Source organism: Rhea americana, unplaced genomic scaffold (assembly GCF_003343005.1).
Source record: "Rhea americana isolate MKP2758 unplaced genomic scaffold, rheAme1 scaffold_62, whole genome shotgun sequence".
Lineage (NCBI taxonomy): Eukaryota > Metazoa > Chordata > Aves > Rheiformes > Rheidae > Rhea > Rhea americana.
Window position 1 is genome coordinate 4,818,220 of NW_028186779.1, and position 26,803 is coordinate 4,845,022.

The 26,803-nt window shown below is 39.9% G+C and overlaps 1 protein-coding gene across 2 annotated transcripts in view; it reads left to right on the forward strand.

The window, feature by feature from the left end:
• VPS41 (VPS41 subunit of HOPS complex) overlaps positions 1-26,803 on the forward strand; it is a 104,850-nt gene that overhangs the window by 73,064 nt on the left and 4,983 nt on the right. For both annotated transcript variants that reach the window (XM_085320230.1, XM_085320231.1), the window contains exons 13-26: positions 1,151-1,266; positions 2,866-2,922; positions 5,221-5,282; positions 5,970-6,051; positions 10,439-10,531; positions 11,030-11,157; positions 12,079-12,223; positions 13,397-13,438; positions 13,572-13,622; positions 14,905-15,042; positions 17,502-17,556; positions 18,713-18,853; positions 20,541-20,677; positions 26,390-26,489. In XM_085320230.1, coding sequence (XP_085176356.1) covers positions 1,151-1,266; positions 2,866-2,922; positions 5,221-5,282; positions 5,970-6,051; positions 10,439-10,531; positions 11,030-11,157; positions 12,079-12,223; positions 13,397-13,438; positions 13,572-13,622; positions 14,905-15,042; positions 17,502-17,556; positions 18,713-18,853; positions 20,541-20,677; positions 26,390-26,489 — 1,347 coding nt within the window. The remainder of the gene's footprint in view (positions 1-1,150; positions 1,267-2,865; positions 2,923-5,220; positions 5,283-5,969; positions 6,052-10,438; positions 10,532-11,029; positions 11,158-12,078; positions 12,224-13,396; positions 13,439-13,571; positions 13,623-14,904; positions 15,043-17,501; positions 17,557-18,712; positions 18,854-20,540; positions 20,678-26,389; positions 26,490-26,803) is intronic.

The following is a 26,803-nucleotide window of genomic DNA, read 5'->3' on the forward strand; positions in this document are numbered from 1 at the left end:
AGCATGGTGATTTCTTGATCACTTATGTGTCTTTTTTTTTTTTTTTTTTTTTTTAATCTTCCGACTACCAAATGAAGCTGGGATGATTTTCTGAACGATGGTCTGTATTTCAGAAAGATGCTTTGCAAGGCTGAAACTGAATTTCTTAGTGAAGATTATATTGCCTGTATAATATAGAAACATTCCTTACGGTTTTTAAAATCCATAAATCTGTTGTTTAAACAACTTTTCCAGCAGCTTGCTTTAAATCATAGGCTTGGCAGACCTCTTTGTCTACATCAATGCCCTTAAGCCACTTAGAAATACAGTTTATCTATTCCTGATCTCCAAAACCTCTCGATTCCTATCAAGAGGGATGGCCATTCCATTGGGATTGCTTTATACTTGTCCCTAAACAGCAMTCTGAAGCCCACACTTGTGCTTTTCTGCTTAATGCATATTCTAGTTAACTTAACAAGTCTATTTTTTTTCAGATAGCTTTGAAACAAGCTTTATTTTGTGCATTGTTTATAAGTAGGGGAGTATATTTGTATGTGCATATTTGTAAGGGATGAGAGATGGATTTCATTCTCATACCTACAAAATATTGATAGTATTTCTTCATGGGTTCTGTAGAAAAAATAAGTGTTCTGAGCCATCATCATCTGTGCTTGGTTTTACCTTTGAGTACATTTTACTTTGAGCTTACTCAAAAATAAAGGCTTATGGTATAAGCAAATGCATTATACATAGAACTTTAACTTATAGCATTGCAAACGTATTGCTGTAATGATGTGCTGTGTCCCCAGGGGTTGTGGCATCTATCATTTATGCTTTTGATGGTCTTGACCTTGATGGGGAGGATAAGCTTATAAGCAGGCTATGTAGTCTTCTAAAAGTACAAGAGCGTGTTCTAAACTATCATAAAGTTTACACATAATGAATGAATCAAAATTTGCAATAAGCTGTAGTGATTTTTTGAAAGCTATTTTGCCATTCAAACAAGTTTTAACTTACTGGAGAATACAGCTTTCCAAATAAATGTGTTCTGCAGGAGTAGTTTTGCTGTCTTGCTYGCCTTTCTTTTTTAAAGCCCCACCCTCCAAGTGTATTAAAAAACAGGGCTTTACTTTAGCAAAAACTACTAAAAATATTGTGTATGTATTTGCAGAATATTCGGAAGGCGAATCACTTTTTTATATCATCAGCCCAAGAGATGTAGTTGTGGCTAAAGAACGGGACCAAGATGACCACATTGACTGGCTTCTTGAAAAGAAGAAATATGAAGTAATCTTCACAACATTCTTTTCTTCAGGCTTTCCTGGTTCAGAAGTTGTGGTGGGAGGGTGACTTTGCAAGCTCATTTGAATGAGAGCGTTCCTGTTCCTAGAGTCACTGTGTAAACACTTGCAAGGGCAGGTGTAGCCCATGCAAGGATAAACCTTTGCAGTAAGGCACCTAATATCCCCAATTTTGTTCAAACTTGAATCAGCCTCTACAGGGGCTGCTGCTTCTCTCCATGGTCTATGAGGGATTGCTAGATTTTTGACTGGAACAACGGTTCTGAATTGCACCCCAGTGAAGTAGGTGAGTTAGAGGCTGTGAATACTGTTCACAGCGTCAGAGGTGAAATTTATCAGATGTCAGTAAAAATTGATTAGAGCTTGTGTATTTTGATTTTTAATCCAGTAGAGCAGTTAACTGATGAGCTATGTGAGTATTTTTCTAGATCTACCCAAACTGAAGAGGGAACGAAAAGGAGGATATTGCAGTTTCCCATTCTAAATTGCTTCCACTATGGAATGAAAATGGCATTTTAGGGCACTGTGCATTGCTCGTTGTTACCTACTTCCAGTGTTGAAATTTTTAAAAGTAAAATGAAACAGGCTCAAACTCTTAAGTGTTGGTGCTGAAAGTAGCCTTACTCAGAAGGAAACAAAACTAATGGTAAAACCCAAAGATACACTGCTCCCTTAGAAAAAGAAATCAGTATTTAGTTGTCTAAATATTGGTGGGTTTAAGTATGTATATTTAAACACCTAAAATATTGCTGATAAATCCTTACAGGCAATATCAACATGTGCCCAGTGTTCTGGATTGTGATGTCCTAGAATTACTCATTTAGACCACTTGCTACAAAGTGTAAAGTCACTTGCTCCTTTAGATGTTATTTGTTGGATGCCCATAATAAGAGGAGAAAAATGTAGGAAAGCCATTCTGCGTTTATTCCTTTTGTTAATGCAATTGTTATATTCCTCATGCAGCTTTGAGTGCAATTTTGCCATTTATGCAAATCACAGTATTTGGTCCCTGAGGACTCCAGTAATTTATCAGTGACAGCTGTGTGCATGTGTCTTGGTGAAAGCTATTCAAGGCAGTAGGTAGCTTGTGTTGTTAAAGGTTTCGTTTTTCTTTGTAAAAGTGCCAGTTTTACTTCTCTACTTTTGAAGGAGGTAGAAGAGCTGCAAGTGGCACTTAAGAAAAATAAATCATTCTCCCTCAAGAAGGTTTTTGGGGTGGGGGATAGAAAAGAACCCTTCCCCCACCTCTTTTCCCAATGATTTTTTTCACAGGTTTTGATAGTGAAGGGTTCTCATTTGAAAATGATCCAATGGGATTGCTCTATCTGTTGTGTTGTAGTCTTGAGATTTGATCCTAATATAGTAATGTGGAGTGAACCCAGATGGAAACAAAAATAGTTTTCTCTTTGGTTGACTGCTTTGTTTGAGTATGAATTCAAAGCTGTTCATCCAACCATGGCATTAAAAATTCTAGTGCTTCAAACACTATACTCTGAAAAATAGTTGATATATGCAGTTCTAGAGCCTTCTGTATTGAAGGTTTATTTATTTGGCTGATGTCTTTTTTTCTACTTTATAACTATAGGAAGCTTTGATGGCAGCTGAAATAAGTCAGAAAACCATAAAAAAACACAGGATTTTGGTAAGTCTCAAAACTTCTATTCAAAACAAAGCATTTGATTTCTTTCAGAAGCCTGCGAGATGCTACAAATCATTCCCTGTTCCACACCACACCAGACAATAGCTGTTAGGCGTACTCCAACTAGCATTTGATTTTCCTGATTTCAGCTGCAGAAGCAGGAAAATTAGTGTGTAAAACACAGAAGGATCTAGATTTTATTAAGGTGCTATTGACATTAAAAAGAAGAGAATTGCACTTTGCTGCTGATGGGCTTTTCTGCTTGCTTTTATTTTTGTATTAAATTTCCTGCTGTTTCAAGTAACACACAGTATTACAGTGTTTGAGAATGGGTGTGTGGGACATATTTCTGTTTAACTTTCACCTTGTACATATGATAGGATTTGACAGGAGTTTTGGAGGGGTAAATGGAAGACCTTTTAAATCCTATYAAAATTCAGTTGCAGTATCAGATCTAGCTCTCAAGTTACTTTGCAATTCTTATTTTTAAGTATTTTTAAGCTCCCTTGCTCCTATATAGTTATTTCCCCATGTCTGTAGTTCTTTCACGGAGCAACAAAGGCTACTGATGCCAAAAAAAAAAAAAAAGTGGAGATGGAGGTGGGAGACAGGTAATATAACGGCCACAAGACCATCACTAGTTTTTAGTTCTCTTTTAAATTGACCTAGGTGTGAACACAGTGATATTTCTTGAATATTGCCGCTTCTTTAAATGTGAAGTGTTGTACTTAACTACAAAGTATTAGTAGAGTTATTGAACCTACAGCCAGATTACCACTGTAGTATGCATACTACATGTCAATACATCCTAAAATTCTTTTCCCTTTCTGTAATCCAGAAGTCAAATGAAGACCTAATGGCCTGCTGTCTGCTTTCACAGGGTTTGCATGATTTAGCTGCTTTGCTTCTCTTGCAAAAGAAAGAAAGAATTCCTAAAGAAGGTCCAGGCAATAGAGTAGGAAGAAAAGGAAAAGAAAAAAAAAAGGAAAAAAAAAAAAGCTTTTTTTCTTGTTTTGAAAAAAAAAAATTTGTTCCATTAGGATGAAAGTCAGTGAGGGTATGTACAGGTAGAGTCTTTGTGTGTTTGGTATCTAATACAAAACCCCTAGAATTTGTTGAGGGAAAAAATGTTGACATCAAGCCTGAAGTGCAGGATTAGTGGTAGAGGTGTTTAAAAGGACTTTATGCTTTCTGTGCCCAGCAGTGGCCACACCACTGACAGCACATTCACAGTACCCAACAAGTCTGTTCTTGGGGATTTTACAGGTTACAATTATGCTCAAAGCCTCTCTGTACCTCTTTAACAGAATTCAAGGGTCCTACATAACTGGAGATCCTACAGCCCTGTTCCTTAGACTGTCTTCTCTGGTCACTTGGGTGTTGGCCCACAGGATTTTCATTAAAAAATTTATGTTGCACCTGAGAACCTTCCCAAATGCTTTATTTTTGCTGAAAATGAAGGCAATTTTTCTGTCATTGTACAGCCTTCTTTGTAGCTGGAAATGCTGTGGGTTTAGTTGATGCGACTCTTAAGGTATGCAATGGGTACATTGGGCTGTATTGTGTTTTACACCAATGTTGGTATTGCAGAAGGAGGCCTGGTTGTTTGAGAAAATACATATATGAAGTGCCTAGCAAATAATTTTACAGCACAGCAGTGTGATAGACTTTGCTAAGGGAAACTCAGTGTGTAAATGAAAGCAGATCTTTAGGCAAAACGCATCCAGTGTAAGTTAGTGCTTTTTAGTTATAAAAGCCTGTTACCTTACCTAGTTTCTATTCCCTACCACTGCATAGTAAAATGAGTTGCCTGCTAGATTATCAATAATTCCTTTATAGAGTAGTACTAGGACTGAGGTTCTCATCAAATATTTCTTTTTCCCTGATGCAAACCTTGTGTGTGTTGACAAAGAAGGTTTCTCATACTATTGCTGGTGTTTTTATTCTTGAGATAACTAATATGTTTATTCTTGAGGTAACTAACATGAGCAGGTAATGATCAGCTATGCATTTGAACCATCCTTAATATGTAGGAGTAGCATGGTCTTCCCAGTGCCCATGAGGTTATGAGAAGTATTTGAAAGAGCGTCTTAATTTGAAGGTGTGAGTGGTCTACACAAGTATCTTATATCTACTGTTTTGTAGGCCCTGCAGCTCATGGGGAATTGGGGTATCCACTTAGGACTGGCGCTTAACCCAAGAACAGTGCGTGCAGTGGAAACGACAGCCACTGTGGCAGTAGAGCACTTCCCTTCCAAACTTTTATACGTACTGACTTATTTTTATCCCCTTTCTCTTTAGGACATTGGTTTGGCCTATATAAATCATCTAGTGGAGAAAGGAGACTATGATCTGGCTGCTCGGTAACTTAGTAAAGATTTCCTTTGCTCGGTGAAGTGTGTCTGCGTGTGAAAGAGAAAGCACTTGCTGATTCTGAAGCATGTTGAGATGTAGATATTCCAGGTGCACTGGAATTTCAAAACATAGGGATTCCTTAGTGTATGTTAGTGAACGAACCAAAAAGTACTGTAATCATTCTTAAATTTAGTCAGAATTGAGACATAAATATTTTTGAAAGTACACCCTTATTCCTCAGAATTGCATTAGATTTTCAAAATTGGAAAAAGTTTATCCATGTCATACATGTAACCACAAATTTTCTGTTACATGGGTATAAACAAAAATGTCAATTTTGAGTATCCAGAGAAAGGCTCAGAGATTACATAAGATTTGTGTTTTCACATACAGATGTGTGTACGTTTATATGTATGTATGTATATGTTTATCCTTTTAGGTGCTTACTTTCATTCAGCTGGGATTTAGTGATTTGGCAGTCGAGTCCTCTTAGATGCAACAAAATTGAGCAGATAAGATCTGAAAGAAGGAGTGCCTGGCACACTCCACATGAAGCAGTGGTTGCCAAAATGCGTGACCTTTGAAAGTGTCCTGACAGGGAGAAGAAAAGAGAAAGGAAGCCTTGCGCTAAGCTGTCACGTTTGTATTATTCTGTGTACATAGCTTTGTTCTCTCTCCTTTCATCTTCCTTCCAGAAAGTGCCAGAAAATTCTTGGCAAAAACACAGACCTGTGGGAATTTGAAGTTTACAAGTTTAAAGAAATAGGGCAGCTTAAGGTAAGTTAACTTGTATTTTGGAACTTGCGAGACTGGCGTGTTGTATTTTGCATGTTTTGCAATAGCGAAAGGATCAATATTTTAAGCACGTAACATGGTAGCAGGATACCACACTGTTCTTGAAATTCCTGATCAAGATCTCTAGTTATACAGTTTTCCTTCAGGTTGATACATTATGCCAGTAAGGCTCAAAACTGAGTAGGAAGCGTAGCATATCCAAGCACTCACTTGCCTATTTTTTAACCGTTTGCTAGCCCGCAAGAAAAGACATGCCCCTAAGGCTTTGACTTTCAAAATGCTTTCAGTTAGATGTGCTATTCCCACTGACTTTTTTTTTTCCTTTTCCTTTTTTTTTTTTTTTTTTTTTTTTTTTTTTTTTCATACTCCCTTTGAGTATGTCCTGAAAAATCCCCATCCCAAATCTTTTAAGGAGCAGAGGCTGTCTGGGTGAGGGCCCTCCCTGGATTTTCAAGTCCCTTGCCAACAGAGCCATAGCCTTATTTATCAAAGAATAGTTGAATTGCAAAGCAACAGGGGAAATCTATACTGCTTGCTAGAAATGGTGGCAAGGGAGAGAAGCAGTCTGCCCTGTCTTGTGTTTTCCCTGGTCACAAGCGAGYTCCTGTAAGGGTACACGTTTAATGTGAGATTCTCAGTTAATAAATTGCCTGGGAYGTAAGGCTATAGTGCTGTCACTGCCAAACCAGTCAAAAACATTATGCACGCTCTCTTTGGTAACGCGTGTACATTTATTTCTGAATTTTATGTCTTCCTATTCAAAGTCAATGAGCCCAAAAGGACATGTTATTAAGATCTCACAGCATGGAGTCTCTTGCTGGTTTTGAGCTGTTTAATTCTGTTCCAAGAGCGCAAGTGGTTCATCCTTACGGTTTTTAGAAATGCCTGGCTTTTGTTTTAGAGTCCTGCCAGTGCAGGAGCAGCTCTGCCTTGTGTAGGAGTTCTTAGGGTTTTGGTGCACTCTCTGCCACACTAGAAGGTGAAATCTCATGTTTCTCTTTATTTCAATCCAATAAAGGACGTGATTGCAGAGAGAGGTGCAGTTTTGATACGCTGCTTTTCAGTCCTTTTGGCTTTATTTTGTTTTTAGCTGCAAGTGTCTGGAATGGATGTTTTTCTTGTCCGCACTTATGTCATCCAGCAGACTGTAAAATGCACAAGTATTTGCAGGCTTGCTGCAAAAACATCTCAGTTAAATTACTGCCTTTCTAAACAGTTGTTTGTTTTCARCCTTCTGAAGGCTGACTGTAGAAAAATGTAAGGTGCTGTATGTTACATTATTCAGTTTGAAGCTGCAATTCTAGAATATGCCTTTCTTTTACTATTGCAGTCACATATAACTTCTCTTAAGTTACTAAAGATCCCTGAAAATTACTAAGTATAAACTAACTAAAGCCAGATCTAAATGAAATGGTTTCTAAAAATGCATTCCCTTGTATGTTGTTTGGAATTTGTGCCTTTTTATCCTATCAGCAGATAGTGAGTACAATAATAAAAATAGCCTATAATGACTTCTAGTGCTGATAAAGAGGTTATATTTGAGATTTGGAAACAAAATGTTTTCTGCACCAACAAATGAAATAAACTTTAGACGGTGTGTCCTTTGCTTGGGGATGTTTATTTTATTTACATAGTCACTCTCAGCAGTTGCTTGTGCATTTTTGAAAAGAAATTTCTTAAAGAAATTTCCTCTCGTATATAAGCCAACGCCTGAAATCTGATGTTTCCAGTATAACATGACATGGCACTAAGCAAGGCTGTAGTGAAACTAAGGGTTTACAATTTCTTTTCCTACAGAAAGACTTATTAGTGACACTCCAATGCCAAAGCCATTAGGGTGTAGGGATTTTTTGCTTGTTCAGGCTTTTTTTTTCTTTCTTTCTTTTTTTTTTTTTTTTTTTTTTCCTTTGGCGTGCTCTGTACTAAGGCTTTGGCTATCAGAGGCTGCATTTCGGTGTTTTGGTATCTCTCATGTCTTCAGTGAATTTCCTGTAGCAAACCTTGTTGTGGTAATTGCAAGATTGCAGAGCCTTCTAGCACTCTGCTACACTCCTCCTCCAGCAGCTTCCTTGATAGAATAATGTGCTTGTGCTGGAGTCGCTTCAGTATAAAACTTTCTGTCTCAGCTCAAACAGCTGAGGAAAGTGGATTTGAAATAAGATACCAAACTCTGTGATTCTTGGCAGCTGTGGCATGAGGAATATGCTCTGTTCTGTCGACTGCTGTGAGAGCAGTAACTTCCAGCAGGGGTGCAGGATGATCAGCTAGAGGCAGGAATGTTTTAATGACCAAAACATTGGCTAGAGGACATGTCGAAGACTTCACCTGACTGTGGTGGGCTTAGCACAGAGCAGTGTTATCCCGGCAGCCTGTTTGATCTCATGGGTATCCTCCGAGGAATAAATATTTGTGGTTTGATCTTAACCAGTGAAATGTTTTAGAATGTTTCACGCTGACTTCTATATGGGGTTTCTAGTGTTTGCCCCAACATTATATATATATAGATAGATAGATCAAAAGCCTAAAAGCATGTCTTAAGAAGAAATGAAGGAAGAAAACCATTCTGTGTATAGTATCCTCTTTATTAAAGTCAATTTCCACTGTGAAGCACATGGTTCAGGAACTGATACAAAGACATCACGATTCTGTAGTGCTTTTCTGTGTGTRTGACCTCACTCCTGAACTACTGCTTGAAAATAAAATAGGAAGAGTTTCTAACCTTCAGCACAGCTCTTAGCTCAGCTTTGTGCCTAGGCTTAAAAATGACTTGGATGCTTCTCTGTCTCTGAACACCAAGGCCATATYGTAGGAGGTGATTGCGATCTTCTTTGAAGCAGAGAGACTTGAGGCAGGAGGGATTTCCTTCCTGAGACAGTCCGGCCCCTGTATGCCAAAGCAGCTGCACCGCTCTGCAGCCAGCTGTGCACCGCAACTGGAGCCAAGGGTTTCCGCAGGGCCTTTCAGACTGGGCTCTTCATGTGGGAGGTGGCAGGAAGGTAGAAAGCGGGTATGGAAACAGCAGTTTAAGAGCATCCCCTTTCTTCAAGTCTCAAGCTGATGCCCAGTGGTACTGTTTTCTTACCTTATAGTTGGAAGAGGCTTTTTATGGGGGCTTGGGCATTTGATTCCCCATGGCAGCCAGCAAGACAGTGCCTCGAACTAGTTCTTAAATTCTGTGACAGGCGGTGGGAGCGGATGTTGGCTGAGTACTGTGTTTGGGAAGACTAGTGAAGCTCAAATGTGGGGGGAGGAGAGGTGTCCTGTAAAGGGTGAACAGTTTATTTTTGCAAAGACATTGAAAAAAAAAAGTTTATTTTCATCTCCTTTTTCACCTACAAATGGATGACTTTCATGAAACATGCAACTTAGGCAATTATCCTGATTTAAATATTAGGAGAATTGTGAACAGTCATTGCTGTTTGTAAAGCTGCAGCGCAAACTATGACCTAGCGAGATGTTACTTTTCCTGCGTTGTTCAGTCCAACAACTTAAATGTAATAACAGAGTGCTACCACATCATGTGCCATTAGTAGRCAGCAAGCAACACCTACAAGCATTTGGAGGAACTTCATCAGTGTTGGACCTTCAAATACAAGTGCCAAAGTCCCAACACAACTTGCAGTGGCAGGATTTGTTYTGGCCGGCTGTGATAACCTCTGATTGCATAGTAATAGCACCAGTGAGAGCCTATGCTGAAATTCCCTGGTATGAACTGATCTTGTTCTGGCTGGGTTCTTATTTCTTGCCTGCCAGAACACAGTTCCTTAACAACTCCTATAGAGCAACAGATCACAGTCGTTCAGCCTTTCCAGAGAGAGATGTATTCTCAAATTAATTTTCATTTGTGTAAGTAGAAATAGCTAGTGAAGCAGAACTCTTTATTACATGTAGTGACTTCACAGTATGTCATAAATTATATGTACATGTTTTTCAGCTAATGAATGCTCATGCTTTTTTTTGATATAAAGTAGCAAGATAGGACAAAATAGATTTTGAAAACTTGCATCTTTTGAGTGGCTTTATGTGGTATTTATATATTACAATGAGTATATTCTAGTAACCGGCAGTAAAAACTTGGACTTCTGTAATCCCACAGCTGATTTTTCCCAATTCAGCTAGCACCTTATTTTTTCTAATGAAAGTTCTCTCAGGTAAGTAATACAGTTCCAATATGTGCCAGGTTAAAGCAAATTACCTTAGGATGCTGCTTAAAATCTGAATATATGGCRCTTCTAGAGTATACCATGAGCCATGTTTGGGGATGAGGCTATTGARTTTACTTCATGATAGTCCTTTTTTCTGTAGTGGATCTACTGGGATGTTATGTGACTGTTCCCCTTCTGACTCTTTGTTCTCTTTGCTTCTCTAGGCAATTAGTCGTTACTTGCCCAGGCGGGATCCAGTTTTGAAACCTCTTATCTATGAAATGGTCCTACATGAGTTTTTGGAAAGTGACTATGAGGTATGACAGTCTGACAGTCTGACATGTCTATATGCCATGGTTATTACTGGCAAAATATCCTCAGCAATTTAGAATCCTGACAGCAAATTCTAAGTGGTAGTCAAACAGATTGTCCRTGGTCAATAATTAAACCAGGAAAAGATGGATTTTTTTTTCAGTGTTCAAATGAATAAGTAGAATGTTTCTCAAAGCGCACAAATACTGTGAGATTGGTTACTTGTTGTGAACATTATTGCTTTTAATTAGTTTATTGTAGCACAAGTGGTAAATGTGCTTCACAAGGCATGCAGTGCCTGAAAAAGACCCAGCTTCATAAATCTTAATAACACTGCCCTAAGAAGGAACATCTGTGTTCTCTACTGTTTGTCTGTGGGCATGTAAAAATGGCTTAGAGGTGAAGCACAGCAGGTATCATCTCAGAGGCTTAGAAGAGACTGATATTTTGAAATGTTCCTTAGGCAAGTCTTTCTATTTCTTTACTATCTCTTATACTTCTAGGGGTTTGCAACCCTGATAAAAGAGTGGCCTGGAGATCTCTACAACAACACAATCATAGTTCAAGCTGTAGTGGACCACCTGAAGAAAGATCCACAGAATAGGACTTTGCTGAGAACACTTGCAGAGTTGTGAGTACAGTTTTACACTCCTGTTACAAAAAAGTAAACTCAGAATAATATTCTATTGCTTATAAATATTTGACAAACTCTCTTGATAGAAACATTTGCCTTGTTGCAGTCTACAGAATAGGAGCCAACTCTACTCTCCACTCCGCTCCTCTGATTACACAGCTTAGCAGTTCTTTTCCCTTCCTTAGAGAATGTTCATGGAGCATGAAGGCAAAGAGTTTGGTACCAGATTAGATTTGCTACTTCTCATTCCAAAACAAATAGTTAGCATTGTTCTTCATGCTTTTGTTGTGAGAAGGAAGCCTCTTTTGTGGCATGTGTATTTCAGAATTACCAGAGGAAAAGAAAACAGCACTTTTCTCCTCTGTTTCCAAAGTCACATATTTAAGCTTACTGCCTGGCTGGGAGCATCTGACTGCAAAATGTCTCAAAACTGATCTAGTTTTAGGCTACTTCATACAGGGATAAAGATCTTCAGTTTTCTCAGCCTGATCCCCTTCTCATACTGCTTCTTTGAAGAGAGTAGGCTCACTGTCTATTGCTCTGTTACACTCTGTCCCAAAGTTTTAAGAGAACAATGTGTTTTAGTTCTGAAGTAAATTCCAGTTAGTTTCCACAAATAGAAAGCTAATGTTCTGTGTGGCTTCCCCTGTGGTTTGAAAATAGAGGAAAGTGAAATGCAGAGRCCCACAGGACAGAACACAAATGCTGTGATTGCTATATAAACGGAGTTGAAAATAATCTTGTCCAGTGTTCTTTCCCCTCAGCAAAAGTGAATCATGTCAACTCTTCAGATACTCATCAAATCAAGTAGTATCCGAAGAAGCTTTATATCCTGGGGTGAATTTATATTTTCTGTCATAGGGGATTTTCCTATGTTTAGATATGTGGAATCATATGTATCGCATCTTTTTTGATCAGGTATACTTATGACCAGCGCTATGGAAGAGCCCTAGAAATTTACCTGACTCTGAGACACAAAGATGTCTTCCAACTGATCCATAAGCACAATCTTTTCAGTTCTATCAGAGACAAAATTGTTCTTCTCATGGATTTTGATGCAGAGGTATGGTGATTTTTAATGATTCTTGCATTCACTTTCAACTAGAGGTGTTTTAACAGATTAAAAATGAATGTGAGCTATAGACCATTTTGAGGTAAGCAGTGGGTTTCTTATGTCCAGATACATTCTGAGGTAAGCAGAGATTTGCATAGCTTGCAGAGTAGTTGACCCAAGAATTAGGTTTTTCCTTTATGTTTTAACCTGAGTATGACTACTAATGAGAGGAGAGCCAAATCTGAGATCATTACTGTGATTCTCAAGTAAACTTCCTTGGTACTACTCTTTCTAATCAAAGAATAATACTGAGCCAAAAAAGGAGGTAGTGAATTTATTATAAAAAAATAAGTTGAATGTAGTTGCTACTTTTCTTTTTTCGCTGCCAATTAATCTGCTTCTGAAAATTTGCAGAGTTATTAACCTAAATTCTAAAAATAAGGAAGTGTGCATATTATACTGAATTCAGTCTTCTTTCTTACCAGCTGGTGCTAAAACCTTATCAAATGTACTTTAGTAAGAGCTTTGGGGGAAGGGTCTATGTGATCCTTGGGTGGATCTGTACCAAGGATGATACTCTTTGATACACCTGTTCTAAACTACTTAAGAGAAGTAATGTATAATTCCTGTTTAATAAATAGAGTAAGTTATGTCAGGAAACTGGATGTGAAACAAAGTTTGGTCTTGGGGAAGAGGAAGCAGAACTCCTGTGACCACTTTCCTTATCTGATCTCATTTGCTCATGTTACGGTATCTGTGCAGAGAGTCAGGAAGAATCCAGTTGTGAAGCAAGTTGAGTCGCATGTTTCCTATAGTACAGCCAGCATCCTAGTTCTCTTTTGCAATGGGCTAAATAATATTTCTACTGCGTTTGGCAGTGGCCTTCTGTAACTCTTGATTCAAAGGGCATCTTTCATCTGCAACGTAAGTGCCCAGTAGTGATTGCTGTTAGTATGGAAACTTAGGAGAAGCATTCTGGAAGAATACATGATGCACTCCCCTGTAATGCAGCGTTGTTACAGAGTGCTGATGTTATGCAAACTGCTCTTCGAACTAATGTTGCTGAAAAGAGTACATCTGCAATATCCATCAGATACCCATCAGTGAACAAGTGTAATACTGTATAGAGTGAGACAATACGCATAACCTGTTTCTTAACCGGATTCTTTTTCTTCACTTTAGAAAGCAGTAGACATGCTTCTGGATAACGAAGATAAAATTTCTGTGAGTATAAAAAGTTAATGAATTGGCTTGCCCCGTGTGCTTGCTTGTGTTACCCATCCTTCTTTGAGACTTGTGAATGCCATGTTCAACACAGGCTTGCTAAGCTGTTGCTTTTAATATGTTTTTCTTTCAGATTGACAGAGTCATTGAAGAATTAGAAAACAGGCCTGAACTACAGCATGTGGTAAATATTTCTGTATTCTGTTGGTTTCACTTCGAGCTGAATAAATTCTTTCCTGGGTTGCTCTCCTGACATATCTTTTACAGTTTTTGTGGTTATTCTGTCAGTGTGCATGTGACACTGAAATCTCATTGATCACCATGAGCCAAGGTGGCTGCTTTTGCTAATCTGGTTTTAGCACGGCCTTAGCATTTGTAAAATAATTTTAAAACATATTCGTGCAAGATGTTGCTAGTGTACTCTTTGCTTTGTAACATACTGTGAGCTCGCCCTCATGGCCTTACAAGTGCCTGTCTTCTCTGGTCAGTTATGTTTTTGCTTGTAGACCTCCTCAATTCCTGCACAAAATTTGGATTGGATGGTGGGTGCAACTCTGAAGCATATTTTGCTGCTCCACTGAGACAGTGAAGTCCTTGTGTTTCTGAAGCTGCAACTTCCATAGGATTGTACTTGTTTGTCCAGAATTACAATATCTGTGTAAGGGTGTGGTCCCCCATTGCTATTCTGAGAGCACCTCTTTAGTTTGAAGGTGTTCCCAGTGAAATATGTAATATTTCACGTTGATGTTGGGCTGCGTGAAGGCGGGGGTGGGTGTAGTTTAGTGCTGTGTACAAGTGGGGCTCGAGGCATCGATCTCATGGAGACACTGGAGTTTATGTAAGAGACCAGATTTTAGCAAGCACCCCGAGGAAGTAGTCTGCAGCCTAAGAGCTTTACAGAGAAGATGTACTGAGTGTCAATCTACGGAAAGGCTGCACGAGTTTCAAAGTGTAAGAGCTGCTTCCTTTGAATAAAAGTGACCCTCCCAGTTATTCTCAGGGCTTCTCTGCTCATCTGGAAAGAAGGAGCTTTCCCCTCTGTTTATAGCTTGAGTTAATAACTCCCTCTATATAGTAAATAATATAGTTTGCATTAATTGGGTTAATACATTTGATGTTGTAAAAACTTGAGCTATGATTTTTCATAGTGGTTAAGCACATCTGCAGTGTTTTATATGACATATTTCTCCAAAATTTTCTGTTAAGTTCAACRTATAGTAGTTTCCATGACAGTTTAAGGATAGTTATCAAAGTGCTGTTACAAGCCTCTTTTTACAGAGATGGTTTTGGAGATTGCTGTGATGAAGGTATTTCAGAAAAATACAAAATTAATCTTCTGAATTAGGAACATGGCCAGGCACAGAGATTAAATCCTAAGAAGGTTATTGAGAAGGACTCTTTTACTGGCAAAGTCCAAAAAACATTGTATCAAAATTTGAGTTCGCACTGTCTTTTCTGATTCCTAGTATTTGCACAAGCTTTTCAAAAGAGACCACCATAAAGGACAACGCTATCACGAGAAACAGATCAGCCTTTACGCTGAATATGATCGTCCAAATTTACTACCGTTTCTCAGAGACAGCACACACTGCCCACTAGAAAAGGTAAGCTCCTGAGATCTAAACACTCTCCCTCGATTTTTTTTTTTTTTATCTGTAGCTTGCATTACTGAAAACTTGTGTGTCTGCTACTGCCCTCTACTGCCAACAAGAGAAATCTTTTGAGTTTGTGATGGTCACTTACAGAGGTTTGATTTGCAGAGTTGACTGACAGCTGACATTTTCCTCCCTTGGCTCACAGGGCTGAAGCCCGGGAGGATTTTTAACGCAGCAGTTCTGAATTCACACTGGATGCACACCTACATTTTAGTGCCTGTTCTGACTGGACACTGGGTTGTGCTTGCAAAAAAAAAGAATCATGTTGCCAAATGTAGTGCTACCTAGAGTTAGAGATCAAAAACTGAATAGCTATAACTGAAGGCAAGTGAGTGTTTTTATCTTTGTATTTTAAAGTCCTAAGATCCTTTCAAGTAGTTTACACCATGTAACAGTCTCTAAGCCAGCAAAGCTGAAAATGTTTTGTCTTGTACTTTCAGTAGTAGACAGAAGGTTTAGGAGTGACATGTCTCCACCTTCCTTAATGTTTCTGCTTTTTGCCTTCTTTGCTCTCCTTCTACTTCTTCCAGAAGTAAAAAGACTATCTTTTCTTTCTGTTTGAATTTAAATGAATTTAATGGAAATTTAAGTTTTCCTCTTCAGTTGCATCAATATCTTGTTATTGTATTTGGTGCTGTTAAGACCTGCTCTGCTCAGCCATTCTGGAAGCTATCTTCTCTGTGTGCGGATATAATGATGACACTGATGGAATATTTTTAAGTGTAATATCAAATACTTCATTTCACGTAGCTGACATTCTAAACAGAGCTGGTGCCATTCGTAGTACCGCTCTTACTTTGCTTGCTTTTGTCAATTGTCAGCTGCCTTTTCCGTGCAGCAGCAGGAGACGCTGGAAAATACTTTGTTAGGACTGCAGACTTGTTCTTCGTTGAAACTGTTGCATGAAACTAGATTGTCCCAGTGTTCTTTTAGGCACTGAGCCCGAGAGGTTTTTAGCCACAGACTTCTGTCCACAGTGTTGGCTTGCTTATTTTTATTTGTAGCTCTGTACTTTTCCCCCTTAGTTTTTGCCCTATGTATGAATAGAGTGATGATGATTTCACTTGTAAAAATTATAATGGTGGTGCAAGTAGCTTAACTGTGCAGTGATGAGCAATACAGAGAAGCGCTGTATGTAAGTGGTGCCAAGAACTGTTGGAGTGTATGATGCCATAGTGACTGATGTGACAAAAAAGAAATTGATGTTAGGAAGAGAGTCATTTTAACCTTAGTTAACATATTTAAATGTGTTTCAGTAAGAAAGAAGCTGAGGAAGGAAAGATACCACCACTGTCTATATATAACTTTATTGGATTTACCTTCACAAGTGATTTTGTGGGCAAACTTTGCCATACATACACAGTGATGCTTTTTGCTGCAAATCCTTATTCTAAGGAAATAAAGATGGGAACAGAATTTACAAGTACCAATTTCTTCAGTTCCTATTAAGCAGATTCCAGTGCAATGTCTGAATCATAAAAAACGTAATAGTTGAACAAGTTCGTATTATTTATTACTGTATATAATTGATAAACTAACTAGGAAGAAATCGTTCTTTAAAACCTCACTGGTGACTATAACACACTTATTCAAGTGCAGTTTAGCAAATGTTTTACCAAATCAACATAGAGAAGTGTGTGTTCTCTATTTTCCTCTAGAGGGAGTGTGACAGTCAATAAATGTGCAGCGTTGAGATATACTGAAAACCTGGTAATATGTACTTTTAATTTCTCAGTGGAGAGAAAAAGGTGACTATCACCTGTGTTATGTCAACTATGCACAGATTTTGTAACTGCTTGTGGTAATTAGCCATGAGAWCTTTAAACCAAATTTGCAGGAAATGCTTCCTCCCTATTCTTTCACACCGGAGTTAAGTTTTCCATTGCATTGTCCTCTTGGAGGCCCCTGGCACAGAGTTTGGAGGACGTTCTCCACTTGCCACAAGAATTCTGGTTACCTTCAGAGGCTTACAGACAAGCTGGTATCATGAATGAATGAATGTCAAGTTGCCCTGCATCCCTGAGTCCTTTTAGAGGAGGAAGGTCCTGACAGCAGATAACTGTAATGCTTTTGGATTAAGCAACTTTTAGAAGAAAAAAGTTGCCATTAGATTAAAGCTAGAGATTGGCGTAACCCAGACTGAGTTATTTGTATTGTCTCCAGATTTTTTAAAACTTAGAGGGGAAGCGGGGGAAAGCTGTAGTGTTTCTCCCTTTAATTAATGCCAGAGGACATGACAGTGCATAGTAAGGGAGCTATAATCCTGTCCAAATGACTAATGTATCTTCATGAAGAAATATCTTTCAGCCTTTTGTAGCATCTGTGATCAATATGATGTTATGTCACATACTTTCCTGTATTCTCTTCGCCCCCCCCCCCCCCCCCCCCCGACTCCTCTTAAATTCCAGGCTCTTGAGATCTGCCAACAGAGGAACTTTGTAGAAGAGACGGTCTATCTTCTGAGTGAGTAACTTTTCCTGGTGATAAATTACTACATGCTTTTAATCTCGTCATAAAGTTGAAGCTGGGAAAATGTGTGATGCGTTGTCTGCTATCACTTAACATGCTTTCCCAAAGGCAAAGCTCGGTATGTGGTCAGTGGAACCAACTGACGCGATCTGGAAAATAAAACAAAGCGCTGGGCTACTTATAATATCTCCTAACTTCATGTATTGGGTTATTGTGTTTCTGATTTAAGGTTTGTTTTTTGTTTGGGTAGGTTTGTTTTTGTGGGCAGAGGGCTGGGGTTTTGGTTTTATTAGGAGGGGGGAGTGGTTTTTGAAACAATCTCCAAGTGGAGAGTGATCCTGTTTGTTTCATTTCTGTCCTCTCCAAATTTTTTGTTCTGAGTACATCTCATAACCTTAATATTACTCTTGCTGAGATGRAAGATTTATGCTACTTATTTATTTATTTATTTATAATTGTAAATGAACTGCCGCAGCTGAGTAAGGAATGCATCTCTGGATGGAAGACATTGTTAAGCCTAAGATTTTTATGTATGTTTATTGGAGTGATGGAAACATTCCAATATTATCTAACTCATAATTGTTTTAATAAGAAAAGTGTTCTGTGGGCCAGTTGAGCGCAGAGTAACYTATGTTCTAAAAAAAGCACAAGTTTGGCATGGGCTTACTTAATAGTTCACACAACTCCACTGCTYCTTCATCTTCCATCCTTTAATTTTCCATGTATGTAATCTGCACTGTATTTATGAGGAAAGTGTGGCCATGTAGGATCTTAATAGGGGGTAAACCACATTACAGTCTGCCTGTGCACACACAGGCATGCACACACTCCCTGTTGTTATATTAGATATAGCTGCAGTTCAGATCACCCCCCTAATATGACCTAATGCGTAGTTAAGAAAGACTTCAGGTCTCAGTTCAGCAAAGTGCTCCAAGCACATATTCAGGTTGCATCRACTGCTCAGAGATGTGCATCTGCTCACAAGGAAGTGAGATTAGGTTTGTGCTTGGACAAATTAGTGTGAGGCAGCTTCACACTTCCAAAATTCTTGTGCAATTCTTGCAAACCTTCTCAATACTTACTAATTCTCAGTGCTTTAGAATTTCTAATCTCTTTACTTTTTTTTTTTTTTTTTTTTTTTTCCTTCTAGGCAGAATGGGTAACAGCCGCAGTGCCTTGAAGATGATAATGGAAGAATTGCATGATGTGGATAAGGCTATTGAATTTGCCAAGGAGCAAGATGACGGAGAACTTTGGGAAGACCTCATCTTATATTCTATTGACAAACCACGTAAGCAGGCTAATTTCTCAGCAGTCTTGCATGTGTATTTTTTTGTGGAATGCAATTGCAAGTGAAGGATTGAATTATCCTTGCGCCTGCTAGAGAAGGTATTTATGAAGGACCTGGGAAGTGTGCTTGTTTGTGAAGCACAACATAGCTGTCCTGCTGGGCTTAAAATCTTTCAGTAAGGCAGCATGTGGGCGTGCTACAGAATGGGTACTTAGGCATCTAATGTTTGACTAAGCTCTGAATAATTGTGTTGTTAAAAACAAATTGATGAGAGAATCATGCTTTTAATTGGACAGAATATGAGGCTACATTTTTTCAGACACGTTCAAAACTCAGTCTGCTGTCTTGGTGAAGATGTTGCGTATTCTGTTTAGTGCAGCTGTTTCTCTTTGAAATTGAGGAGGTTGAAGGACCTGCTGTATCTTTCTGCACTTTCAGCAAAGTAACTATGCAGTTTTCTCGCTGTGGCAAGAAGAGAAAATCTGTAACTGTTAGTGCATTTTGYCCTTCACCCATGATACAAACATCTACTAAAATTCAGACAGATASTGTCAGAATCTCTTAATCATGGAATCATAGAATGGTAACGTTGGAAGGGACCTTTGGAGATCATCTAGTCCAACCCTCAGCATAGCCCATATAGGGGTTGAACCCGCGACCTTGGCATTAGCAGCACCATACTCTAACCAACTGAGCTAAACCTGCCCCCAAATCAATAYCAGTTTTGTTCAGGAGGCAGATTTCAAAGCTCAAATGACTAAGAAAAAGAGCATTAATTTAACTTTAGACTCCATAGGTTTTTCATTCTGTTCTGGGGCTTTAAATCAAGTATTCAAAGTCTCTGCTGGGATCACTTTTCAGCAGGATTGAGTATCTTCTAGAATTAGCATGAGAATACGTATCTTTTCATCACTAGACCACTAATTCTGATGAGAAGGGCAACCAAAATCTATTACTACGTTGTAAGAATGGTATTTTTCAAGTTACCTGACCAACAGAAACCTCTRCTTGGAAGCAGTTCACTAGAAGTGAGACTGATTAATACAATTAGCAACATACATTTAGAGGAAAAGGGATTCAAAGCTTTCTATCAGGCCCATCTGCTCTCTGCAGAGAAATTCAAGTGGTCTTCCTCAGTTTTGAGGAGTGAAGAAAAAACATAGCCATGAGGTTCCTCCTAGTATTTCGTTTAGCTAGTTGCACTCTAAATAGCAAAAGGCTTCTTCATCTCTCTCCCTACTGCTTCGAAATACTTGTTTCCTTTGAGTTAGCTTAAGGACTTGCAAATCTGCTTTTAAACTCTGCAATAAAGAAAGGGATGCTCACATAATGAAGTTCATCTTATGCCTCTGTTTACTTGAGTGCTTATTTGTACTGAATTGAAATGCATTATTTACTTGTGTTTTTGATAACTTACTCTGGATACTCTGGCATCTGTTTTCAGAATACCCGAGAAGTTCTGTGAATTGCCAAACTCTGCATCCTTCTTCCTTCTCCAAAGACCTATATTCAAATAATATAATTGAAAGAAACATATGAGGGGTATATAGAAGAAGCTCAGTGTTATCTTTTAGTRCTAACTGCCATAGAATCAGCCAAAATGACAGCTGTCACTGAAGCATCCTTTCGTCAGGTGTTTTGCTGGATTTTTTTTTTTTTTAATAATCTTGTGTCGTGGTTTTAACAGCTTTTATTACCGGTTTGTTGAACAATATTGGAACACAYGTTGATCCCATTCTTTTGATCCACCGGATTAAGGAAGGCATGGAGATTCCTAATTTGAGAGACTCGCTAGTGAAAATTCTTCAGGACTACAATTTGCAGGTAAATGTTGCATCTGTCCTGTGACACTCATTTTCAGAGAGAGCAAAACCACTTTGCCATTGAAAAGCATAAAACCTGGCCATCATGAAGTCTTGTTTATTTTGTTAGGATTTCTGTCCTGTGACTCTGTCACTGTGAGTTGACACAAAACTTCTGACAAGAGGCGTAGAAATACGTCAAGACTATAAAATAGTCTCTTCTCTTGATAGTTTCAAGCTCCTCTAAATTTATTCCATGCTGTCATAAACCTGATGTGCAAGTGGAACTGGAAGGATCTTGGATAATTTGTACCACGTTATGCTGCCAACCTGTCCTAGATTGGAAATCTGCTCTGACCATTGTGCCTTTTTTTTTTTTTTTTTTTTTCCAAGTTTCATACATGAGGCAGTACATAAGGTACACATGCAAAATCAATCACCAGGTTTCAGATCCATATGTTAAGTGTCTTGTATTAACTAAAAGATGACAAACTTGTAAACTCAAATTCACATGCCTGTCTGTTGTGCAGAATGTAGTGACATTTATGTCACTATATATATATATATATATATATATATATATAAATATATAAAAAGACTGCTCCTTGGCTTATGGGAGTTCTTATCCCAGTGTAATTGCACAGATCTGTGCAGTTCCCTACATGGCTGGTTTTGTTGCACGTTTTAAGAACTTGAGGAGTGCCCTATAATGTTCTTGCAGATAACAATGGAGAAATGTCGCACTGCACACTTGATATCTCCCTGCTACCAAAGAAGGCCCAAACTTGAGTTCTCTAAGACAGCGCTCTGTACTTTTCTCTCTGAGAATAAGGACAGAGCAGTTTAAATGCCCCTAGTGCAATGGTGTGGAGTCCAAGAAAACATAGCCTTGTAAGTAGATAAAACTACAGTTGGCTGAATCTCATAAACATTCATTTTTCATCTGCTGTTACTCTTTGGACATTGCAGCAAACAGGTAAGTTTGATTGTTGTCATCAAGGTCACGGTCTCCTACTAGGCCAGACTAAGCCTAGACGTGCTTGAGCTTTCACTGATACCAGAAAGAAGCCTTTTAAAAAGACAACAAGGCGTGCTCTTTTTTTTTTTTTTTTTTGGTATTGTATGGAGTTTAGACATAAATTTCAGTATTTCAAAGAAGCATTTTAAATGTCATGTTCTCCTGTATACCCATTACATGCAAGGTAATGTTAGCTAAATAGTATACTGCATTTAAACTRTTTAATGTTAGTTTTATCACTGTCAATACCCTGCTACTTGTGCTGCTGGTGCTACCATTTCTGCAGTCTGTTGACATCAAAATGGAACTTTTTTTGTAAACCTGCAAGCAGAATGAGGAAGTGCTGCTTGCAAAGCTGCAGTTTTAGATAAAGGCAAAGTGTTGTGTGGCTTCAGCCAAAGCTGATGAAGTGGTTTGGTCAAATTTTGGGGAGGGAAAAATGGTTTTTGTCTTCAAACAGATTTTAACAAAATTATTTGGGGATTAAAAGTATGTATACAATTTCCAGAATGATATCTAAAATTATTTGCTGTTAGCACTGAAATGCTTCATGGMGGTAGGAAGGGGGAAGGGGAGAGTCATACAGAGAGAGTAGTCAATAAAACACAACTCGGGTTGGGGGCCTCCAAYGGGTGCATGCTGCTGGGGGACCCCYGTACACCCTTCCTGGGAAACCTGCAGGCATGACTACCTCTCTGAAATGCCTGTACACCGATGCACACAGCATGGGGAACAAACTGAACAAACTGGAGGAGCTGGAGATCTGTGTACGGTCACAGGGCCGTGATCTCATTGCAGTCACAGAGACATGGTGGGATAGCTCACGTGACTGGAACGCTGTCATGGATGGCTACGTGCTTTTTAGGAGAGACAGGCCAGGAAGGCGAGGTGGTGGAGCTGCTCTTTATGTGAGAGCGCAACTGGAATGCATCGAGATCTGCCTGGCGGTGGAGGAGGAGGAGGAAGCAGTCGAGAGCTTATGGGTACAGATCAAAGGGCAKGCTAACATGGGGGACACTGTTGTGGGTGCCCTGCTGGACCTTGTCCTAACCAACAAAGAGGGACTGGGTGGAGAGGTGAAGGTTGGGGGCAGCCTTGGCTGCAGTGACCAAGAGATGGTGGAATTCAGGATCCTGCAGGAAAGAAGTAAGGCAACAAGCAGGATTGCAACCCTGGACTTCAGGAGAGCAGACTTTGGGCTCTTCAGAGACCTACTTGGAGGAGTCTCATGGGTTAAGGCCCTAGAAGGAAGGGAGGTGCRGGAGAGCTGGCTAGTATTCAAGCTCAAGAGCAGTGAATCCTTAAGACTAAGAAGCCCAGCAAAGTGGGTAGGAGACCTGCATGGRTRRKYAAGGAGCTCTTGGCCAAATTCAGACAGAAGAAGAAAGTACACTGAATGTGGAAGAGGGGACAGGCTACTTGGGAGGATTACAGGAATGCAGTCAGAGTATGTGGAGATGAAGTGAGGAAGGCTAAGGCCCAGTTGGAATTGAGACTGGCAAGGGATGTTAAGGACAACAGGAAGGGCTTCTTCAAATACATCAGTAGCACCACTACTGMATGGSGCAGGGGCCCTGGTGACAAAGGATACAGAGAAGGCAGARWTACTGAATGCCTTCTTTGCTTCAGTCTTCACTGCTCAGGGCAGCCCCCATGAATCCCAGAGCCTGGATGTGARGGAGAAAGTCCAGAGAAGGGAAGACTTTTCTTTGGTTGAGGAGGATAGGTTTAGAGATCTTCTGGGCAGGCTTGACATCCACAAATCCATGGGCCCTGATGGGATGCGCCCATGGGTACTGAGGGAGCTGGCGAATGTTGTTGCCAGGCCGCTCTCCCATCATCTTTGAAAGGTCTTGCAGAACTGGAGAGGTGCCTGAGGACTGGAAGAAAGCCAATGTCAGTGCTGTCTTCAAAAAGGGCAGAAGGAGGACCCAGGCAACTATAGGCCCGTCAGCCTCACCTCCATCCCTAGAGAAGTGATGGAACAGCTCATTCTGGATGTCATCCCCAGGCATATGGAGGAAAAGAAGGCAATCGGGAGTAGCCAGCATGGATTCACCAAGGGGAAATCCTGCTTAACCAATCTGATAGCCTTCTGTGGTGGAATGACTGGCTGGGYAGATGAGGGSAGAGCAGTGGACGTTGKGTACCTTGACTTCAGCAAGGCTTTTGACACTGTCTCCCAYAACATCCTCCYAGATAAGCTCAGGAAGTGTGGCTTAGACGAGTGGACAGTGAGGTGGATGATTAAGAACTGGCTGAAAGGCAGAGCTCAGAGGGTCGTCATCAGTGGCGCAGACTCTAGTTGGAGGCCTGTGGATAGTTGCATCCSCCAGGGCTCAGTACTGGGTCCCATCCTGTTCAACTTCTTCATCAGTGACCTGGACAAAGGGACAGAGTGCCTCCTCAGGAAGTTTGCTGATGATACTAAGCTGGGAGGAGTGGCTGACACACCAGAGGGCTGTGCTGCCATTCAGAGAGACCTGGACAGGCTGGAGAGTTGTGCAGAGAGGAAACTCTTGAGGTTCAACAAGGGCAAGTGCAGAGTCCTGCACCTAGGGAGAAATAACCCTAGGCACCAGGACAAGCTGGGGGCTGACCCTTCTGGAGAGCAGCTCTGCAGAGAAGGACCTGGGAGTGCTGGTGGATGACAAGTTGACTACGAGCCAGCAATGTGCCCTTGTGGCCAGAAAGGCCAGTGGTCTCCTGGGGTGCATTAGGAAGAGTGTTGCCAGCAGGTSGAGGGAGGTGATCCTGCCCCTCTCCTCAGCCCTGGKGAGGCCTCATCTSRAGTACTGCGTCCAGTTCTGGGCTCCCGAGTGCAAGAGAGACATGGAGCTACTGGAGAGAGKCCAGCGTAGGGCTATGAGGATGACTAGAGGGCTGGAGTCTTTGCCCTACAAGGAACGGCTGCGAGAGCTGGGCCTSTTYAGCCTGGGGAAGAGAAGCCTGAGGGGGGATCTTATCAATGTGTAYAAGTACMTGAAGGGAGGGTGTCAAGGAGACAGGGACAAACTCTTTTCAGTTGTCCCATGTGACAGGACAAGAGGCAATGGGCAGAAACTGAAGCACAGGAAGTTCCGCCTGAGCGTGAGGGGGAATTTCTTCACTGTGAGAGTGACGGAGCACTGGACCAGGTTGCCCAGAGAGGTTGTGGAGTCTCCTTCTCTGGAGATCTTCARGGCCCGCCTGGATGCAACCCTGTCTAACATGCTGTTGGTGCCTCTGCTTGAGCGGTGGGGGGATTGGACTAGATGATCTCCAGAGGTCCCTTCCAACCTTAGTGATTCTATGAACTGACATTTTTCTGTACTTGAAATAGAATCTTGCCTTTCTCTTTTGTCTTTGGATAAAGTTGGAAGGGAAAAAAATACACTCAGATAGTTCCTGAGATTGCTGCAGATAAAAATGATAAATTTTCTAAATGTTTGTTTTGCAGAGCTGCATTCAGTTTCTTGGGGTCTGAATTGTTTTATAACTTTGTGTATCTATTACTGGAGAATGATTCACCCACTGATATGCCCAGTTTGAAATGTTTGAAGTGTTACTCAATCTTAATTTTTAGATGTATTGCAGATATGCAGCCTTAACTGAATGTCACTCTTGGCAGTCCATCATGATCAATTCATGGTGCACATGTAAGAGATGAATTTTTGGACAGTGTTCATCTGGCTGTAAAATCTATTTTACTCCTTTTCTAGTAGTTACACTAGCTGTTACTATTTTTAGTATGCTCAGTGTCTCCTGTAGCACAAATAACCAGGAGGAAGGAGTGGACACTCCTTATACCGCTTTTTTTTTTTTTTTTTTTTTTTTTTTTTTTTTTTTTTTTTTTTTTTTTTTTAAGCTGGATTCTCCAGCAGAAACATGATTGTGAGCTGCTTTGAAAACCCTTTCCAGAGGAGTTGTGGTCTTGGAAAATGAATTTCCAAGCTGTTCATATGGTACAGGGGGGGAAAGAAATATTCCACACGACTCATTTAGATTTGTCATATTTTCATAAACTTGCCCTATGCTATTGAAATTGAGATGTTCTTCTTTTGCAGATGTCCTTTTCTGCCTCATTAGGCCTAGTGAACTAATACTCTGTGTAATCTGACACCCTTGGTTCCTAATGAAAAATAATAAGTAAAAAGGGAGAAGAGATTTTTGCTAAGAAGGAACAAACTATGGACCTTTACTTACTTATATAGACATTCAATACTGCTTACAAAATGGCATCATGTCAGGAAAATGTGTTTGACCAAAATAAACTTTGAACTGCTGTGTGTTTAGAAAGGTTTAGCAGCTGCCTTTCCTAGGTAGGCAGGAAAGATGTTGGGGGYGGAGGAAGCTTTGGTACGGTTTGGAAGCTAATTGTGAGAGGCAATATAAAAAAAAAATGCATCAGATGTATTTTGTTAAGAAACCCTCATAGCAAGACGACCATTTTTATGATTGCAGTATATTTATAGAAGACTTTTCTTTTTTCTTCTTAATATATAGTGTGTTTTGGGGTTTTTTTCATTTAAGTAATGGTGGACGTGGTAGTGATGAAGATTCCTTCTTCCTTTCTTTTTTAGTCTCAGCATGAAGGTATAATAGTTTCAAAAGACTAAAACATTCCTTATTTCCTCATGTTCTCTGTGGCAGCAAACCCCTGGAGGTGGCTTGCCAAGATAGTTGATATGCGCATCTATTCAACGTTGGCTGTATTTTGTGTTCTTTGCACAATAGATCCTGCTACGGGAAGGTTGCAAGAAGATCCTTGTTGCCGACTCTCTTTCCTTACTGAAAAAAATGCATCGAACTCAGATGAAGGGTGTTCTAGTGGATGGTGAGTACCCAAGATATGTGGTAAACTTCAAGGTTTTGAAGGTTTGGTTTATAGACCTCGGTCACATGTGGGTCCACTTCGGAAGTTGTTCAAAATCCTAAGTATTCCCCTTTGCAGAGGAAGCATTTATATCTCAAAAGGCCCAGTCCCAGTATGCAGCTCTTCCTCTTGATCTGCCTTTCCTCAGCCAGTAAGGTATTGCATCTTGCAAGTTGTCTATAAAGATGAAAAATGCTACGTGCCAACAAGGATGCTCAGGTGATAATCTGCAACCAAAGTAAAAGCTAAAAGATAGCTTTTAGAAATAATTGAAA